The sequence below is a fragment of the Zonotrichia leucophrys genome, chromosome 4, assembly GCF_028769735.1.
Source record: "Zonotrichia leucophrys gambelii isolate GWCS_2022_RI chromosome 4, RI_Zleu_2.0, whole genome shotgun sequence".
Classification (NCBI taxonomy): Eukaryota; Metazoa; Chordata; class Aves; order Passeriformes; family Passerellidae; genus Zonotrichia; species Zonotrichia leucophrys.
Window position 1 is genome coordinate 22,123,685 of NC_088173.1, and position 22,121 is coordinate 22,145,805.

General features: G+C 36.7%; 1 protein-coding gene across 8 annotated transcripts in view; it reads right to left on the reverse strand.

Annotated features, from left to right (window-relative positions):
• The window catches only part of RAPGEF2 (Rap guanine nucleotide exchange factor 2), a 185,509-nt gene that overhangs the window by 18,464 nt on the left and 144,924 nt on the right, over positions 1-22,121 (reverse strand). For all 8 annotated transcript variants that reach the window (XM_064710756.1, XM_064710757.1, XM_064710758.1 and 5 more), the window contains 10 exons: positions 18,990-19,167; positions 17,177-17,313; positions 16,486-16,644; positions 14,711-14,863; positions 14,175-14,339; positions 11,054-11,161; positions 10,759-10,962; positions 10,539-10,647; positions 8,112-8,358; positions 3,558-3,715 (listed from right to left, as the gene is read on the reverse strand). In XM_064710756.1, the coding sequence (XP_064566826.1) occupies positions 3,558-3,715; positions 8,112-8,358; positions 10,539-10,647; positions 10,759-10,962; positions 11,054-11,161; positions 14,175-14,339; positions 14,711-14,863; positions 16,486-16,644; positions 17,177-17,313; positions 18,990-19,167 (1,618 nt within the window). The remainder of the gene's footprint in view (positions 1-3,557; positions 3,716-8,111; positions 8,359-10,538; positions 10,648-10,758; positions 10,963-11,053; positions 11,162-14,174; positions 14,340-14,710; positions 14,864-16,485; positions 16,645-17,176; positions 17,314-18,989; positions 19,168-22,121) is intronic.

Genomic DNA, 22,121 nt, shown 5'->3' on the forward strand with positions numbered 1-22,121 from the left:
TTTTTAACCTCAGGTATTTTTAACTGACAAGTATTTCAAATAATTTAATTTCTTCCCTCTGATAGAAATAAGCTTTTCTAGTTTTGTGAGGCATGACATCTACTCATTTTTCTTTAATATGTTTCTTCATAAAAATAATTAATTTTTTTATATAAAAGCAGTCATACAAGCAAGAAAATATATAATAACAAGAAGCCATCTAAATGAAGGCTTCTGAAATTACTGTGATGAAAAAATAGTGGAAAAAAACCTGCCAAGTGAAAACATTCACTTTAGTACAACTAGAAGATTTTTTGACAAGACCTGAATGTGCATAACATGTATTCAAGTTACTACAGAAAGATCTATTCAGCAGCAGAAATCTTGTGACAAAAGAACAGAACTGAACACCTCCCCACTGCTCTTGCATGTTTCCAAAATAATAATTTGGAAAGCATTAAGATGAATCTCTCTGATATGAGTTCATTTACATGCCACAAAGGCTTTTTAGGCTTAAATATATTATTTTTCAAATTTCATGCAACTAAGCCTGTAACTTTGAAACTCACAGTAGCTTTTTGCAGCTTGAGAAGCACTAATACTAGAACACACTAATGCTGTTTGATTATATCATCAGTTACACATAAAGGATATCATTACAGGCCAGCTTTTAGCCTTTCCTAAGCATTTGAGTCAAATGCACAAATATTTCACAACCAGCAAGCCAATTTTGCCTTTTATCACCAACTCTACACTGACCCATCTTCCTTCAGTAATTAGTTGAAGAAGGATACAGAGCAGAATATCTTCCGAAATATTTTCTACATTTTTGATATCTGGAGGAAGGCAGATGCCAAAGACACAGGCTTTTGGAGATGTTGTTAAAAACCAGACCCTTCTCCAGATCTTGCTGCCTCTTGCTGTTACAGAAATATTTGCCAAAGAAATGCTGTGAAGTTGAGAAGCTACTGTAAACAATACCAAGGTGAGAAAATGTTTAACAGTCCCTAGAAATAAAGTGTTTTGTGCAACAAGAAAATAACCTGCTCTGCTGGGTCACTGAAATCAATATGAAGAAATGCAGAGGATAGCAAATAGGAGTCCCATCTTTGCACTGCATTTTAGCACCCAATTTCTCAGGCTGCCTACCGATCAGAGCTGAGAGGAAAAGCTCTACACAGAACACACAGACGTCTGCTGGCAAGTAAAATGATTGCAGCTATAGCAAGGGTAGCAAGTAATTCAGCCCACTAATTTTTAAATAAAACACTTGAAGAGAATCGTAATCACCCCCCTTCACTGGTTTTCAAAAAGGGAAACTGGAGTGGCAGGCTGAAGAAGGCAATGCTGTGTGATAGGAATCTATTCCCTTAGAAAGACTGTGAGGGGAAAGAAAAAATACCAGTGACTGGCAGTTCATCATTACTCTATTATTTTGACTTCCAATCAAATAGCAAAGGCAGCACAAGAAAAGAGAAATCAAAGTGCTATTGAACTTTTAAAAATAAACCTTTAAAAGTATATTTGAGACAGCCTGATCCAATCAGAAGGGAAACTAAAATGACTCCTTGCAGATTTCAAGCTGTTCACACTTTCTCCTCAAAGACTACTCTTCTAAAAGGAGCAAGTTGTTTTATTTTTTATCCTGAGGGATATTTCTCAAAGCCTCAAAGGACAGCTGCTCTACCCATTTCTCTTTCTCCTCCAGTGCATTCAATTTCTTGCAAGTTGCCTCCATTTCCATCTTTAATTTAAACCAAGGTAGTAAAAGGAATTTAAACTGCAGGCTTTAATTTTTTCAAGTCTTGAAATATATAGAGATATAATTCAACACTTCTATATACAATGCAGCCATCTCTAAAGTCCTTAAGGTTTATGATTTCCATTTCAAGCCCCCTTTTCCTTCCTTTCCACTCAGGAAAAGAAAAATTGCCTTAGAATTACTGTCAAAATATTCAGCGTGTGGACATTCAGACAAATTTTAACAAAAAAAAAAGAAACCCGAACAAAACCGACCCAAACAAAAACAACAATTTTTTTTTAATGAGGAAGAAATACATTTTCTACAAAGACACAGAAAAATTGTTAAAGCATTGGAGTGATGGCATTACATCATACTGAGCTCCTTCCCTCGATGCAAAATGCAAACAGTTGAACCTTATTAATTTATTAAGCTTCTCTGAACTCCATCTGTAAATGAAAGGTCTTTAGGCCTGCAATGGCTTTCCTTCTCACGGAAATTTGTTTGAGCTGCTTGAGTCAGCAATGCCCATAGCTCTGGAATTTGGCCACTTGCTGCAGTTAGCATGAGCACTTTAATTACCTAGAACTGTCTGGTCTAGGTAAGTGGCAAGCTAGAGAAAGGAATTTTCATCCATTTCCTATTTACAGTTAAGGTCCTGATGAAAAACCACACTCTTACTGATAAAGAATAGCTTCAAGGTGTTGGATGCTAGTCACTGGAGAAAATACAAAAAAACTATCCACCTTCCAAGTCTCTCAGGATCAATCTTAGGCACTGGGGGAAAAAGCACAAACCACCTCCTTGCAATCTCCTCTAGCCCTAAAACACCTGACATGAAGTAATGTTCAATATCACTGTTTCAAGCACTATGGTTGCATCAACTTGGTCACTGTGTAGGCTGATATTTCAGCAGCATTCCTTTAGCTAATCCTTTAGGTAATATTTGAAACACCTCAGTCTTAGGAGGGCACTGAATTTTCTACTTTTGAGTAATTCTCTAAAGATTAGGCCAAAATAACCAAGTGTCTGCTGAGCTACCATCACTATATCCTGCTCCAGAAGCTATATTTTAATAGCAAAGGCTTGGATACTTAACTCAGGAAAGGTTTCCCACTAAGAACCTTCCTGCAGCCAGATAAGAGCCCAAATCCCAACCCTACCAGGAGCTCCAGCTAAACCATTTTTATAAGATAAGGCTCTCAAGTTTCTCATGGTCTCCCCCTATTTCTCCCTCATTCTCTCCCGTGCTTTGATCCTCTCAAAATGTGTTCGTTTTTTATCTATTTCAGAAAGGGATTTTATATTCAAAGAATTTGGCATACAGCTGTAGGGCAGGGTGACTAACAAGAAACTTTAAAACTGTCCCTTACAAATGTAGTGCAAATTATATAAGTCTGTTCAGAAAAAGACTGAAATACAAATTTTGTGTCCCAGCCCAATATCCTTTCTCTTTACTATGAGCTAATGATCTGCTACACCATTTGAAAATATTGCAGTCTTAAAAACAATGATCCACCAAGGCAAATTATAAAATACCAAGCAAAACAGGTTTTTACTGACCAAGAATATTCAGTCAGTAAGAAGCACTCTGTGTACAGCATGCATGAAAAACAGACATCTATTATATGTGGGTAAAGTATGTTGTAACAGATGTAATAAATCCACACGCATGAATATGTGGCTAATTTTTCTATGACAGCAAACAGTTAATAAAAACTCACATGCCTCTTCAGACTCTACAAATCCACACACAACAAAAAATAAAAAACAAAAAAACCTGAACTATGAGAGGAAATTAAAAGGTTAGGAACTACAATAAGAAAAGGATCCTTACCTGGAGTAGTGTTAAAGTCTAAGATGCGGTGATGAGACTGCAGCAGGTCAGGATTACTGGATGACAGGGTTCCACTGACAGGTAAAGCAGGAGGAATGTGCTTTGATTGCCTCAGTCCCACAATGCTGTCATCCTGAGACTGGCCAATTCCAATGTCACTGTATCCAGAAAGAAATAAAATCAGGACTTACAGACATTCAGAGATTGGCTATATTAGAGGGATGGCAGTGATGTCTCTACTGCTGCATTTTTATACTTTCAATTGTTTACACAGAAATTGCTATTTAGAAGTCAAACTTCTCCAGAAAACAGGACTTACTTTGTGAACAGTCCACTCAGAGTGACTCAATTTGCCTGCTCACACTGCCAGAAGATCCTCACCACTAAGCACTGAGGAGTTGCTAGGCTAATTTTTTAAATTATTTTAACCAATATGTTCATTCAATAGGTGGTATACACCTCACCATCCTATCACCCAAACTTTGACTAATACTGCTGCCCCTCAGTGCTGTTTTCAAGCCTGGACTTCATAGATTTTTTTACTCCATCGGAGATGGGATTTGCAACTACGTTTGTGATATATTGTAGCCAAGCTATAAGATCTTTCAGCAGACAGATGAGAGAGGAAAATTTGAGATAATTTGGTTTTGCCACCCTATATCACTTCTCTGAGTTTCTCTCCACTCTGTGTGACTGAAATGATACCAGGTAAGGCTAAGCTAAACATCCACACTTGGGTGCTAGAAGTATCCACTGCAAAGTACCTGGCAGCTGTAAATAAAGTATTCTGTGATAAAGGTGAAGTGTTTTATCCATTAAATTGTGGAAGGCAGGGTCCCACAGGAGATCAGCAGTGCTAGATGGATCTCAGACAGAGCTATCATCATGTTATAGTAGGCACTAATTTGCTTATTGCTTTTGAGTTCATAATAACGTGAAGCAGAACACCAGCCACAAGACATAGAGCTGGAGACAGCCATTGAACTTTTCTCTAAATATACAGATCAAAACCCTTAATAAAATACTCAGAGGGTGTAAAATGTTGAATAGCAGTCATTATAGAAAGTGAAAAGCATTAAAAATGTAGCAAGTATAGGCAAGGCCTCTCTAAAAGCCAAGCACGTCTAAATCTGTATCTACAAATTTAAATAAAGCATAAACCAGATTATAAACATTACAACTAAGCCAGTCTAGTAAATTAAATGATGCAACACAAACGACCACTTGTACCCTAATGTTGGGCACTTAAACCTTTGTCTCTATCCACTCTTGGAAAACCTAAACAGAATTAATAAAAGCTAGATAATTACCCTGATAGCTGTTACAGCAGCAATATCCCTTTGTGCTTCCTGATGAATAACTCTACACTGTGCACTCTTGTACCACTTCTTTAAGTGCCCTGAATTGAACAGTAGTCTGGAAAGCTAGAACAGTGTCTGAGCACTAAAGACACATTTTTAATGACACGGACACAGCTGCTTTTGAGAAGGCAATGCATGGTATCTCTCTGTGTTGTGTTTGGACTTTCTCACTGTTTTGCTTCTAAAAACCAGATAACTCTGTATTACCAGAACACTTTTATGAATTGTAACCTTAAGCCATGAGAGTGACAGAAACACTCAAGTCCACTGGAAACAGATATAGGACTCTCTCTTAATCAGAAGTTAAGGTGAATCTGAACATTTGTATTTTTGTACTTCCATCAAGCACAAAATACTGTGACAAGCAGTGATAACCTACTCAGCCCACAGAACCTTCCTGCTAAACCAAAAGCAAGTAAGTCTTTCACTACAAAAGAGTTGCCAGCAATCAATATCAGGTCCTTCAAGCAGGAACCACTCCACATTTAAAAAAAGAAAGTAAACAAAAAACCCTGCAGCCCTAGTACCTCAAAATGTTTTCAGGTGGTTCTAAACAACTACATACCAGATTTCATAAATACTGCAAACAACAGTATTTTCTCTAAATTCAAATCAAATTAAGACAGTGTGAATCTTACATTAGTAGTTTCACTTGCATTATGCATTCCTTTTGCAGTTTGCCAGTTTATATAATCTTATACCTATCCTGTGTGTTATGACTGAGGCAGCTTCAGTAAAGTGGACCAACTCTGAAAATGTTAGATTTAAAAGCAAAAACAGTGTTTAGAATTGTGTTTGAGTTTAAATCTTCATATAAGAAATTGGAAATCATTTACTTAACACTCAGTCTACTCTATTTTTGAAACTTAAATTAGAATCTGAGTTCTAACCTATGCAAACAAGTAATGAAGTCTAGAAATATCAGATAAAAAGAGCAACACTAAAAAGATCCAGGTCCCATGAAGATCTACTGTTAGGTAAAATATTTTTATAATGCCAATGAAAGAAGATTGTGGTGTTAAGGAAGCAGCATTTATATTGCTTTCTGTATGCATCTGCCATGCAGGGACACAGCACATTAACTAAGAAATAACTTTCCTGTTGAATGACAAACAGGGTAGAAGGGATAATGAAATGACAGAACTATCTGAATGCTGCTTCCCTCAGAACACAAAATCCTGTGCACCCCACTGCAGGGCTGCAGGGAGGAGAGAGACAGGAGGACAGAGGAGAGAGGCTGCTTTGCCTGGGATGCTGCTCTATGGACCAGGCAGAACTTTACCAGAGAGGGAGGTGGGAATTGTGTTTAATCCTTTTTTGGACCAATTGAGTCTACAGACCACAAAATCACTCTGTGTCAGAAAAGTAAACAAAGAGCTCCAGTGCAGATTGTACCTGGAACCCAAGAAATGTCTCACAGGCAGTGAAGAGAAGATTTCCCTGTAGCTGCAGAGGAAATGGTGCTGTTTGCTCAGTTTGGGAGGTTTTTAATCTTATTGAACTAAACAGCAGGACTGAAGGAAGGCATTATCTCCTGCTCAAACTGATTCATCTTTGGTACTGATTTAACATCTCATGAAGCAGACAAGCCTCCTCTAACAGCGACCTCATTCTGGTTTAAAGATTGGTTTTGTCTGGGTACATCCTCAAGGCACTGGAACCTTCTGCAGTCTTCAAACTCAAAAAACAGTAGACAGTTTCACCTCCTAAACCAGCTGAGTCATGAAGTCTTTAAATACCTACTTTAACTAAAGAGTAAATCAGCTTTTCCACCCCTCTTGATTTTCTTACATGCAAAATCGTGAAACTAGGTAAAGTCCCTTAATATATTCAACACCAGTAATTAAAAGGAAGAATGAGACGGATGCTTTTACACAATAGGGGAAAGAAAAGCACAAACACTGAAGTCTATAGCTACAGATCTCTATGCAGAAACTGTGCAGACAAAAACAACTGAATGTCAACAGGCTTCGCAGATGAATTGCTATATATAACACATAAAGCAGTGCTACCAGAGGAAAATAAAATAGGTCAAGTTTTTCTGAATCTTACCCAAAGAGGTCCCTGCACAGAAAAAGTGTAAAAATGAAAGAACATAAAGAAAAAAAATCAACACGAAAATTTTATGCAAATGGTATGAACCATAGTGACTAATGCAGAAAGACCTAAGTATGCACAGCTCATCAGAGAAACAAACATGCAAAACCAGTTAAATAAAGGAGAACATGCTAAAGACAAACAACACAAACAGAGTATTTACAGATTCTCCTCTATTGGAAAGGTACTGCCATCAATTCAAGAAACAGCCATTATTTGTGCATAATAGTCTATATAAATTTAATAAATCTATCCCTAAAATTCTATATATAATTTTCAGAATAGTTTTCATTTAGTAGGCAATATCTAACATCAGTTAAGCAAATTTTTTAAGTAATGGCAGGGAAAAAAGCCCTGCATTTTCAGCACAAGTGTCTTTTTTTTAATTTACATGGAATAGTTTATTCCCTAGTGGGACACAGGAAAGAAAAATGCAAGAGAAAACTCATCACACAACTACCCTCTACCATTTGCTTTCCCCCCATCAATACCATTTGCCTTGGCCAAGAACCAGGTTCCCATAATATCATATAAAATTCACTCTTCTATTTTTGCCAGCAATTTTCAGAACACTGTTTCTAAAATGTCTTCATAGAATAAAAGCTATCAGATAGCATATTTTGCTTTCATTAAAAAAAAATAAAATAAAAAACCACACACAATTCTATCAAAGAACCCAAGTTAAAATTTTAACCTCACACTCCTTACAGCAGTATATAAAAATTCTTATACACCACTGGAACGTGGATACATTGAAATCTTAGCTCATACCAACCCTTAGCAAGTAACCTACTTGCAGAACTATTCTGAAATAGTTTAATTTAACAGTCCTCTTAAAAGAAAAAGGAAAATGACATAAAAAAGTATTTGGTCATTACTTGATCTATAAGAAAAAAATACATCTAAATTGATGTCAGAAGATGCACTGTTAGCAGCCTATGCTTGTTCAGATATTCAGAATGTTTTTTTCTGATATTTTTTCAGATATAAACATGATTTGTATTAATAAATAAAAAAGTATAATCACAAATTATAAGATCATTAGGAATTCTTATAATTTAATGCAAAGGAAATATTTAGGAGGAAATAAACTCACTTGTATGGTTTCTGAGGCAGAATGCTGATTCGAGTCTTGTCAAGTATCTTCTTTAACTTATTTCTTCCCCCAACTGTGTTGGCTTTACTCTTCTTATTTACTTTTTCTAATCCTATTACCTGCTCCACATCAACAGCAAGGTCAGGGATGGAGTAACGACTCGCCTTTTTAATATCACCGATTTTAGGCAGGTGGGGAGCACCATTTCTTTTTTCCTCTGACAACCTTGTTAAGAGTTCTTTAAAAACTGTACAAGACAGAAAAAGGGAGGTAAGAAAAAGGACAAAAATGTAAAAGAAAGCTCTGTGCACCTGACCAGTTCAATATTAATCATTAAAAAAAAAACATTAGGCTATTCTGTCCATTTCAGCAATAAATTAATTTAGGTATAAGACTTCAAAAACATTTTTGCTTTTAAAAATAACATTCATTTTCTGTAGTATGAATCAGGAAAAACAGTTAATTCGCCCAGCCTAGAAGAGAAATCCACAGGTGCCCACATGGTTACACGGATGGTATCAACAGAAGGGATTTGACTTTTCAGTCCAAGGACAAAGGCTTCTGCAGAATAGCAGCATGTATAAAAAGAGCACATTACACAAAAGTGAGACAAAAAAATTAAAATGAGAAGGAAGTTTTAAACAGAGAGGCAGCAACAAAAGCTTTCAGATAGACAAGAAATTATTAGCAACAGCATCAAAAAAGGAAAACAGCAACAAAGCCATACTGAGACACCTCGGATGCTTGACAGGGCTGTTGTATCCATCTGCCAGAAATACCAAAAAGCCCCTCATTCTCCCTCAGCTCCCTAGCAAAGAGTCATCTCTGAGACAGAAATATGTGATAAATTTGTAAATTAGTTCTTCTACTGCAACTTTGAGCCTCAAAAAACCCCTGATACATTTAAATAAATCATACAAAACTGAACTGGAGAGCAAGTCATGTATTCTGAGTGTCAAAGAGGAACTCTCCATACATAAATGGAAAAATCCTCTGATGACTTGATTTGGATTAATAAATAAAAAGTGATAATTAAAACTAGGGAATTGTAGAAAAACATACGAACAACGGCAACTAACTAAGGATGAGTATTAGGGGGCTATGTATTACTGTTATTCATTAATTTTGTCCTTAATATTCTCTAATATCTAGAGGTACAACAAATTACCAAGAGACTTCAAAAGCTTGAAGACACTAAAGTGGAGGAGAGTAAACCCAGCCAATAACTGTACTAATGAATAGGACTTAGAGGCTGGAGACAGAAATTAGGTAAAGATAAGAAGATGCTGTTGAAAAAAGGAAACTCCTTTTGGGATTTTTGGAGAAGAAATCCTGCATGCAATACACAGAAAGTAACTGCACTGGGACTGTACCGTAATCTGATTTCAGTATTTGCACTGGAGCCACAAGATAGAAAAAAATTAGAAAAACACTTCTGAAGAAAGGAAGAAATCAAGTTCAATCTTTAACAGAGTAAAGCAACACATGAGATTCAAAACCCAGTGTGAGGAGGATAGTTACAGAACTTACACATAGAGAAACAAGAACATCCGGCTAAAAAAGCATATCCAGATACATTAAGAAATGTCTCTAATTATTAGAAACAACTGAAATATTAGAATCTTTACTGCAAAGAAAACAAAAAGAAAAGAAATAGATTTGACCAATAGCTTTTAAGATTTTTTGACCAATTACTTCTGGAGATAACCTAGGCAAACTTAAATCTTCAGTAGTACAGTGATGTGCTGTGGTGATATTCTGTCCTACTTACATGTGATGAAGAACCTGATCCTGAAAGAGATACTCAAGGAACACATCACTAAATTGTGTAAATAATCCAAGTACCCAGTGGTAAAAAAATCAAACCAAATCCCTAATATATTCATTACTTATGATGCTAATTGAGCTCCTGAAGCTGCTCGAAAACTCTTCCATGTGTACTTTAGTACTTGTACAATGGAGGGAAATATGTAGAGAAGAAATACACAGGGTAGCAAGAATCTTTTCACCTAGCTGGCAGGAAAGGCTGTAATAGTCTTAGGCTTGCTACACAGAGTGGGCTGAAAAACTACAAGTAAATTCAGCAGACAGAATAAGACCACTGATCAGCTGGAATGCCTGAAGAGGCTTCTTTCTTGAGAGAAAACTAAACATTTTATATACAAGCAGGTTTTTAAAGTTCGAGCTACATGGTCACAATAGTTCCTCTTAATCCAGAGACATACACTTGTGAGAGGGAAGTCCCTTCATGTAAATCTCTACTCATAAATTTTTCTTTGCCATTATGAACAAAGATATTTTAGGACCTTCATGTTTGCTTTTTCTATTCTCTCCAGTACAAAAGAGTTTCAAACAAAACTATTTTAAACTATTAAAAAAAAATTAGATCTCTATCAAAACTAGAATGAACAATGCAGACAAACTTACCAAATAAATTGGTTTTCACAGTGATAGACAGATGAGTGTTATTTCTAAGGATCTCCATGGCTTTTGTCAACTGAATGTTTTCAAAGTTTTGACCATTCACTTCCAATATCTAAAATTCAAACAAGTTTGAAAAATTTTCATGTAGTGAAGAGAAAGGAAGCAAAAAAAAAAAAAAAGCCAGGGGAGAGGCAATGGAGGAACACATTTTAAAATTACATACCTGGTCTCCACGTTTCAAGCCTGCTTCTGTAGCTTTGCTGCCAAAATCTACACTGTCAACAAAGATTCCAAATCCCTTTTCTGACCCTCCCAGCAAGATAAAAGGCAAAGGGGCTTCTCGAGATGGCTTTGTTAATGTTATCAATCTTCGTTTCGCTTTAGCAGCACAAGCAATATTTAACAGCCTCAAATGTCCACCCATTTTCTATAAGAGAAAAGCACAGTATGTTATATATAACAACAGCCTGGCTATTCCCTGTTATCCCAAGTTGTCAGAAAAAAACCCTCACTCTTACCTCCCTCTCCAAATTGTTCTCAAATTCTTCCAGAAATCGAGTCATAGCAGGATCTCCTTCAAAATCATTGAAGTGATTGTTCACCCACAACAATACTACCCGTGTAACCTGAAAATTCATCAACATTACAAGTTATAAATTCTGCTGGAATACTCAGAACAACTCTACTGCCAAGTCCTTTAAAAATACTGGTCATTAAGGGCCCTGTAAATTTTCACTGGAATCTTAAATAATACATATACATATGTATTATTATATACTATATTACTATTACAATACTATTATATTATTATATACAACCAAATCAAACTTCACTAATATGTAATTATATATCAGGAGAATAGAAAAAATTAAGTATCAAAATTGCTTTCACTTGTATAAGCAATTGTATGCTGTATTTCATAATGAATGCTGCAAGTCAGAAAACACTGGCTGTATCAAATTTTATTAATAAGAAATAGTGCACACAGGTAGAAGGCAACAAGGTAGATCTATTTCTGACTTATAACAATTTCCTGTTCATGTACATTTCCAAATCTGCTTAGTTCTCCAAGCACAGGATCACAAAGCTTACAATACAGCCTAATATTGGCTCTTGAATCTCCTAAGTCTTTAGATGTGCCACCAGTAACTTCACTTGGCATTTAGCTCTGTAAAAGAGCTCCTCTACGTTTAGAGAGGCAGGAAAAACAAGATATTGCAAAAAGCAGGAAAGATGTTTTAACAGCAAAAACAGCAATTCCTCTCCTTAGAGCCAATCTTTCCATTTACTCCTCCTTTTTTCCCTCCACCAGCTACTCCCCCCAAGCAATTATGATGATAGAGTTGAGAAGAATCTTAACTGGTATTTTACAATTTCTTAGGAAAAAATCTGAAGAAATACTATTAATTAATAGTAATGAAGGCAAAGCCACAAAATAAGAGCAGCACTTTTTAAAACTATATGCTTTTACTCTAATATTCTTCTTTTAGTATGTGATTTGACCTGGAATATCAGCAGCAGTTGTCCTGACAAAACACAAGTGTTTTGGTGTCTTGAATTAGTATTGATTCATGCTATTTTTAAAAAGTTGCTGAATCCAAAACAGTTGTGCCACTCAATGCTACCTCTAAAAATACAGCTGCATTTCTTCTTTTATGCTGGGAAAGTAAATCAGTAGGGATAAATCTCTAAACATTTCAAAACCTAACGCTTAAGAACAAAGTCTCACACAATTTAAAAGTCTCATACTAATTTTTAATTAGTGCTAACCCTCACCCATTCTTCGTGTCTGCACAAAAAGCAAACCTCTGCAGCCCCATGTGCCAAAGGTCTGACACCAGGCATGCAAAACCAATCCTTGCCACCCTCAAAGTTTCTAAGTAGTTTTCCTTTTACCCCAGAAAGGAAATTAATTCAGAAGAACTGCTGAAATTAATGAGCAAACTAACCAAGTACTTCAGAACTCCTCAAGTTCAGATTTCACCTGAAGGCAACTAGCCAGCTCTACATGTGCAGCTCCCAGCCACAGGAAAATACTTGAGATTTCTGCACCTTTGAAAATGAAGATGAACTTCATTCCTGTTAAACAGTTTTGATATTTTTCATTACTGTGGATGACACTGGAAGATCCAGACAACGTCTGGTTAAATTTAGGGTAATTGCAGACTATTCAAATTGTCTGGGAAGTTGCAAGCTGTACCACGCAATGTATTTTAAACTACTGCAGTGACAGCTTCACTGTCAATGCTGCTTTTGGAGTTGGGACTTACTCATCTGCACCCAGAGGACACTGAGCTGAGAGGAGTTGAATTCTGAGTTTCAGAGGAATGCCATTACTTGTGTCACAAATCAGGAACAGCATTAAAAGAGGATTAAAGCTGTAAAATCAAATAACTTGCTGCAGGGCAAAATCATTGCTAAGGCTGGATGTCCAGTGTCCCACTCTGAATGCTCCTGACTTCTCATCATCCCCAGGAAGTTTTACTCACCCCTTTCACTCCCCTTACTGCCTATCAGCACCCAGTACAAAACAGCCAAAATCTTCCAGATTCCTCATTCCCTACTTGCTCATCTCCCCTTGTCCCAAGCTGTTCTCTGCCTCCTGCCTTTCTGTCAGTGCTGCTGGAGGTCAGAAAAGGTTGGTTATTGAGGCAGCAGAATAAAGAGATGCTCTGTCTTCAGACTGATACAAGCAACTGTGGCTTGTATCATGCTGGCTCATGCTTTTAGAGGCTGAGGGGATTGTCCATTGGAGGACAAGCAACATAACTTTAAAGATGAGCTCCAATACCATAACTCTGAGCAGTATCAGCTGCAAAACCTACCCTCTGTCATATATAAGACCCTTCCTTCAAGGCACAGCTATACTAACATTTCTGGAAGAAATACACAGATTTAAATAAAAGCTGAAAACCAAATTGTCTCTTTCATTGTACTAATATCATTCCCATGGTTTCAAATTTATTAAAAAAAAAAGGGCATCTGGAAATTTTTAGAATTTTTTTAGCATAGGAAAAAGTTGCATACAAGAGAGAATAGATTTTCATAGGATGATAAAGCCTCAGTGGCCAGTGTGCCAAAACTGGATGTGCCTTATTCTTCCATCATGGAAATTTTGTTTAGGGAAGAAGACATCTGATTGCTTTCTTGTGTTTGGGTTGGGCTCAGTGGCTTTTTTTTAATGCTACATAAAGCACAACAAATTCTTAACAATGCATGAAATGTTCTATTCTCCTTTAAAAAAAAAATCATGTTTGCCACATTGAATTAACTAGCAATATGTACAGAAAACACAAAACTTATCATATGCTCAAACTTGGAGACACAATAAAATTCTACTGAATTACATTAAATAAAAATACAATTGGAAAAAAAGATTCCTGTATACCTGTAAGCAATTAAGTTGTAAAACCACAGCAAGGTAAAACATGGGCAATTTACCTTGCATGAACACAGTAATATTTAAATAACATAAGGGAAATAAATGTTCTTAGTTTTAGCCATATATTCTACCATTAAAATATGTCACCAGCTATTTGTATCTTATTCAATTTAGTCATTCTCTCTAAAGTATATTTTATTCTTATTTCTTATATTTCAATGTGAATGGTAACAATACATGATTCAGCAGATTTTCACCTTATCCCTGAGGCTGGGGTCATTGAACCACTCCAACAACTTCTTGCCCACTTCCATTGGGCTGGAAAGAAAGGTCCTATACGTCAACAGGAAGTCTTCTATAAATGTTGGGTCTACCACAGAGTGCTCTTCCACCAAATGCATTGTTAACCTTTCAGCTGTTCCCTATCGATAGCAAAAAACAGAAAAATCATACTTATTAACACATTTTCAACACATGCAAATTTGTTTTCTTGTAACATACTGAAGATTCATCACACTAGAAATACTGCCATCCATTAACTGATGTGCTAAGCAAACATAACAGCTTGACCACTGTGTTAAGAAATGTAAAAAAAATGATGTAATTAAGCTCTATAGAAATCACCTAGTTGTCAACATGCATAATTATTTTTAAAAATCTAGAAATATTAACAGTCCATTTTCAAATATTTACTTCTACAATATACATCTCAACTGATCCTGGCCCTAACCTGCCAAGTTACGAGGTTTGCAGAACACAGACTTTTTCAAGAGACGCTCTCTTTTCCTCTTACCTTGATGACAATGTGGCCTTTCCTCGTTCCAGTGCGGTCCAGCTCCCTGTGCTCCTTCACCATCACAATCTCCCCTTCCTCCTCCACCTTCTGCATGTTCTTTTCCACTTGATTGAGGATGCGGCAATAATCTTGCTGGGCTATGCAAACAAACTGGAAAAATCATCACACACCAGCGTTAAATGTTAAATCTTCAGAGGAGCATTTAGACTTAAGGTGCAAGTACTCAATCAACAGACAAAATAAAGCAGCTCCTCAACCTGCAGTGTGCCTTTCCAATAGTTTTTGTCTTTCCAACAGTTCAGTCTTACCAAGCAGATGAACAGACAGGCACAGTACTGCCACTACAATCCTGCAGTTGATGAGACCAAGATCCATCAGAGCAATATGATTTAGTATTCCCAGCCATTCTTGTTCAGCTGCTCTGACCTCCCCACTGCTGGAGATGAAAGCCCAGCTCTTTTGTGGTGTTTAGAAGAGTTAAGTGAAAACCCAGCTTTTATTTTTTGTGGCTATTGTTTTGGTAAATAATCTTGTTTTTTAATAGCTATTTTATTGAAGTCAATTAGTAAGAAAAATAACATTTACTCAATTAATTAGTGCAGGCACGAAGAAAGAAATTATTTCTTGGCTTAAAGCATACAACAGGAAAATTATTTTCTACAATCATCAGCCAAGAATAAGTGCAAGAATAAATATCTTAGGAATGTTCCTAATGCCCACACTATGCAAATATAATTAAGACCAACCATAACAAATTGGAAAAAAACTACATTGTACACAAATTGTTATATGCTTGTCTCTTTTGGGGGGGGGGCAAGATTAAACTACCTTATTATATGAATACGGGTATTTAACTGAAAGGAACAGTGTTACTTATGGTTGAAAAGTTGCTAAATCCTTCTGTACATACTTAGGACAATGGCCCAAGAATCAGAGACAGTATTTTCTCTTTAAATTCATTTACACACCATTTCACTTTTCCAGCAGCTAGTAGCAGCTGAAACAGAAGTTCCACAGTTTGGATTTGCTGAAAACATTACTCTAATGAGAAACCATTTATGCACATTTTGGGAGTTAGATGGGCAAGCTAAACCAGGTGACTCTATAAACACACATTTTCACCCCTTTCAAAGGTCATCTACTTGAAGCTAATTAGCCATCAGGACCAAGCAAAATGCTCAATTCACCCACGGCTATGCTATAATTTTCTGGATGGGAATCAGCAAATAACAACCATATAACCAGATTCAGCCAGTAGTTTTATGCTATGAAAAGCATTCTTTACATCTGACTGCTTGTATTACAGCAAACATCAAAGCTTTTTCCTTGAAAGGTCAGATTAGCCAAAATTAGATCTTTCACTCAAACCACGGGATATAAAATTTGTATTACTCTGATATTCAGAAGCTGAGTTGAGTAAGGAAGAAAGGCTATTAGCTGCAGAAGGAAAGGAGCCTTAGTCATGGCTAATGGGCCTTGAGATCCTACCAAGGAACACTGGAAGCAATGGATGCATGGAAGAGGCTGGTGGCCCTCGCCTTCTGGAAAAAAGCATGTAGACAAACATCTTCATGCAAAATGATCCTTTACCCTGATAAAGATAACTCCATTTCCCAGACTGTGGGTATGCAGAAGCCATATTGCCCAACTACTGTCTGGGGTTACCCACTGGATATTTTACATGTATTCAGTTTAAAATAAAACTGGGTCTCATTATTGAGTTGCACGACACCTGTGTGGGTGTGAATTTCCTTGTACCACAGACACTCTACCTGGCAGTCATCCACTTTGGTTCTCATCACTCCTTTCATATATTCCTTTTCCATGGTGGGGGAAACACCAAAACTGTTCCCCATGCACAATATCTCTGTTCTTCCATCAGGGTATGTCACCTCCACGGAGCCATTCAAAATGACTGACCAGGAATCCAGCTACAAATCAAATATTGCAGGATACGTGAAGACCAAATCACTTAACATTTTGAAATCATACTATATAAATACAACTCTCACAATTGTTCAAAGGCAAAATTTATTTTCTAGCACCTATTAACAATTTAATAAGCTAATTTTCTATAAATGTACAGCTATTTCCAGCTCAAGAAAACTGGGATCTTAAGCTCATCTTTACTATTAAGAGGTAATGAAAGACTGTGGAAAAAAAATAGAGGAAGTTTCAAAACAGCACTTGAACACTGAAATAAAGTCCCCAGATGAGCTCAAATAGGCAGGAAGCATTTAGTACAATACAGAAAATGCTTTCTGGCTTTATTGCTTAAGAAATGTGTGTGTGCCTAAACAAAAGCTTTCAGAAAAACCAGAACAAAAAGAGTTCTGATTTACCTGAATGTTGCCTTTTTCCTCTTTTTTTTTCTTTTTTTGTTAAGTAACAAAAGAGGATCTTAACCGCGTGGAATCTGGGATGTTTGGTATAATGGGAGAGTCAAAAGCAACTTCTACTGACCTCTTCCCCATCGTTTAGTACAATAGTTCCTGCTCTCTCCACAACTGCAAACACCATCACAGCACAGAGTTCTCTCCTCACTGACATTGTCATGTTGGCAAAAGCAGGCAATTGATGCATGAATTCCAGTAGTTGTTCTGAAGGAGAAAAAGCCCACTGAGTCGTGCATGTCAAAACAACAAAGCACAGTAAAGACAGTTCTTCAGCAAGATGCCTGAGGCTGCTTAAGCTAAAATGCTGCACAATCGTTTCTGTATACTAATAAATCATGTACAGTGGCCTGTTTTAATTACTGGGTATTTTGTAGACACAGACTGGCTGGTCATATCATCAATAGAAACCCTGCAAAGTAAAAGTCAGCATAATGGAAGGATTGTAATGCAACCAAGAGCTCTGAATACAACCAATGATATTTTTAATACCCCAGTCAGGGCAATAATTTCATTGTTACTAGGACTATATAAAACACAGCAAGACAAATGTCACAAAACTGAGTAAGTTGTTTGGTAAAGCCAACACCTCCTAGTCTAGGCTTAACAGTAAATTGTACTTGATCATTGTCTGGTGGTTTCACCAGAAAGTTCCTCTCAGGTGGACCAGACAGGATTACTGGATTACTGTCTTAAAGGTGACTGCTGCTGCTCTGTCTTCTACCTGCACTTGAGTTACACTTGTACTCAAAAGTGAGCTTCCTGTATTTTCATTTTTTATGCTGTTCATAACTACAGAACTTAATTTTAGCAGTCCTGCCAAGTGATTATATGCCCCAAAATCGTTTTTGCATCCAGTTTGATCTAAAATGTCTACTGAAAGAGTTCAATAGGACCCCATATTTTCTATATTTTTTAATTTACTCTGAATTACAGAAAGGTTGTGGTTAAAAGGGACTTCCAGAAGTCATCTGGTCAAATCTTCCTGCTCAAGCAGAGCCACGCTAGAGTCAGTTTCCCACGAACACATCCAAACACCTTTTGAATATCTTCAAGGAGGAATACTGACACTGCTCTGGATAACCTCTCCCAGTCCTCAGTCTCAGCAGAAAAAAAGCATTTCCTAGTGCTCTGATAGAGTCTCCTGTGCCCTTTGTCCTCTCACTGGGCACTACTGAGAAGACCCTGGCTCCATCATCTTCACACCCTCAACCCAGGGTATTTCTATACATTAATGAGATCCCCTGAGCTTCCTCCAGGCTGAACAGCCCCAGCTCTCTTAGACTTTCCTTGCATAAGAGATGCTCTAGTCCCTTAATCATCTGATAATCAACCTTAATCATCATTTAGTCATACTTCAATAAAATATCTCCCCCAGTGAAAGAGATTAGATTAAAATTTGGATTCTAGTTCTGCTTTGCTTTCAATGTGTTTACTCGTATGTTAACATAGCAAATTAGTTTGATTAGATGCACATTTATGTTAAGGTTTTAAACTCTCCAATGTTTGCAACAAATGTCAAGTCACAATGTCACAACTGACAATTAAAAATATACTGTGAGAAGCAGTGCTGACATTAATGTCACCCTTGCCAAGGTTCTGTTCTCCTGTTTTCAATGACATCTCCTTCATAAACCTGCTCTGATATCAATTAGAAGCTGAAGCTTGAGATCAAAAAGGCCAGCAAGTAATAGGTTTCACCCATATTATATGCATTTTCTTTAATTGTTCACATTATATACATACTTATACAAAAACAATAACAATAAACACTAACCTTATCAATTACAAAGGCCAATGATTAAAATAAAACTGCAAGCTCAAAAATTAAGTTTTTGGAGGTGAAGAACATGTTTGACATTTTACTACATTGCAATACTTACCAATGTCATCATCTGTCCTGTCTATTGGGTCTTTCTCCAAGCAGTCTCTTACAATATCCCTACTCATCAAAGGATCTGATGCCCTTTCAATGTCTTCTTCATCATCATCATCCTCAGAATCCACAGCTGTCTCTGGCAATCCACTGAGATCCATATCACCAGCCTCACTTTCTGTAGCCTAATTAGTGCATAAACAATTAGAAAACATTCAAATATGTTATTTACTGCTGCAGTTTTCTGGTTACATGTACAGAGATTAATTCTATCATCTAGCAGATAACCCAAATTTATTCTATATTTTTATATTGCTTTTCTCTTTTTATATCTTTTTAAAACAACTAACAATTTATCAGTCCAAACCCACTGTGTTTAAATATGACTTTTAACATTTGTTTCAATCAGTCACACAAACAAAGGGTTCAACAGACATTACTTAATCTGTGGGTCTTGGGGGGATTGAAGGCTCTTACATTTCAAGCAGCAATGTCTTCAACTGTTAGCCAAATATAATTTTTTTCAATGAACAGTTTTCATTTGACAATTTCTGTGCTCACTCCAAATTTACAGACACTTAGGAAAGCAACATAATTTTAAACAGACAGTTTGGGGAAATAAAAACAGCATCAGAATGCTACAGGAATTTTGCTATATCTCAGTCACCTAGGACTGTACTTTTGTTTTACAATTCCAGTTGAACATGGTTAAATATGGCTTTCATTTGCTGATAAATTGCCTCAGAATTTACAGATGCAGAAAAAAGCAAAGTCATTGCTTAAACATCACAGATGGACTACCCAGAATATCTGTCAAATTAACCTCCCTCAAATTGTATTAAAATGAATGAAAACATAGTCCAGACTAAGGTCATTAGTATAGCACCTAAAGGTAAATATATTTTAATTTGATATTTAAATATTTCAAAAATGATTGAATTTGAAGACTGAACACTTTAATACATCCCACAAACATTTGTCTGTCATGGCTGATACGGCTGCCTTTTCTCACAACCTGATTTAATACCACAGCAGCTGCCAAGGCTTAGCTATGACAACTTTTAAGGAAATGCAAGCTTCTAACGAGCAAGTTTTAAGCCATGGCTTGAGAAATCCAGTTTCACAGGCCTTAAAGGGATGGTTTGTTTCTGAGACTCTGGGAGCACACAATGTATTGAAAAATACAACATGGGACAAAGACACCTACTAAAGCTTGTTTCATCAATCTGTCTCAGACTGGTGAAAAAGACAACCCACAAAACTAGGTCACTCTCTGAACACAGGGAAGGTAAGAGAAATTGCATTGGTAATTTTGTAGAATCATCTCCCCTATTCCTGCCTCCCTATCTGCGGCCAACATCTGTCACTTTAATGCCACTACACACAGCCACCTCATGAACAGCAGCATATGGCTGGAGATGGATCAGGGGCAGCCAGTGAGACTCTTAAATGCTTCTGTCCTACAGCACAACACAAGCTTTGTAGCTGGGCCTTGTTAATATAAAAAAAAGCATGATAACAGCATCTCTGCAATATTCAAATTATTCTCACTTTGCGGTTTTGGGTTGGGGTTTTTTTAGTTGTTGTTGTTGTTCATTTTGGGGGTTTAGTGGCTTTTTTGGTTTTGCTTTTGTCAAGAAAAAATGCTGCTCATTTTTAAACCAGGATAAGGAAAGATGTTACTGGCACAGAAACAAATCCCAAAACATAGCACAGAGAGCACTATTTTATGAGCAGTCTTCCTGTGTTTAACATGCCCATTCCCTGTGATACATTTGAAACAGCATCTGTAACTACTCTTTCAAAATAGCCTTCATCAAAAGCGACTGGTGGAAAAATTAGTGGTGATGAGTCAGTAGACACACAGCTTATGACACCAATCTGTCAGAATCTGACGTTTCCAGCAGTGACAATTCCAGTGACAGTGGGACTGATTCACAGTCAATTTTGCAAACCTTCCCATCACTAACAAATGCCCCTCCTCCCTGCCCAGATTAAGCTCTCTCAAAAGCACAATACCAAAATTAATGCAGACCTCAATTTTGTCATACAATGCTAACAGACAAGAAACTTCCACCTATTGTACAACATCTGATTTAAAAGATAAGTTATTTTACTGTGTTAAAGCAATTAAACAAAACTGGAAAACTCCTGAAACTCTATTATCAAGAAGAGTCCATGATATTTAAAACAAATTCTCACACTGAATTAAATGTAACTTTGGACTCAGAAAACACTTTACAAATACTACTAAAGGCTACAAGATTTCCCAAAGATAATCACTATTTACACTTGCTGTTTCTTTTTTTTTGTTTGTTTGTTTTTTGACAAGTGAAGTTATTGGTGCATGAAAAGCAACTACTTCTAATTTCCTGCCAAAAACCCAAACCACTGCAACAAAGAAGCTCAGCATTGAATGCAACAATCTACAATGTAATAAGAAAGTTTGTTAATTTAGGACACCTTTAAAAACACCTTTAGAAGAAAAAAAGTACATGTTTTCAAACAACTTTCTGAAATCTCTATGACCACACAAAAGATAGAAAAGAAAGACAAATGTAGCCTTTCTGCATGACAAAACAAAACAAAAACCAAACCAAACAAATCCATGCCCCCCACCCCAAATCCACAAACAAACAAACAAAAACCAATCAAAAAAACCAAACCAGAAAACTAAGAAAACCTTGAGGGCTCCTTGTGTTTATACATCACAAATTGCTTTTTTAGGTTTAGTAGCAGCATGTATGATGTCAAGTACTCAAGGTCCTCTTGCTGAGACATTAAACTTCATGACCCAACTACTCTGAGTGCTTTTGTACCCCTTTTTGCATGAGAAAAACCAAGCATGTCTGCACAGGAACCCTTGGTTACTAAGCAATAGCCTTGCATCTGTCTAGGATTAAAGGGGAAACCCCCACGAGCTCCTTCGGGCATAGGGGATTCCTTATGAACCTCAGCCACCAAAAACCCAAATGATGAATATCCAAGAGAATTTGTACTACAGTCAATCATGAGGCTTACATCTTCTCAGGGCATGTAACCAAGGATGAAATACACCTCAGAATTGCCATTCTTGGGTGCATGTTATACTTTGCTTCTTGGGCAATAACAGAAATTAGTTTCACTTAAATAAATCTGA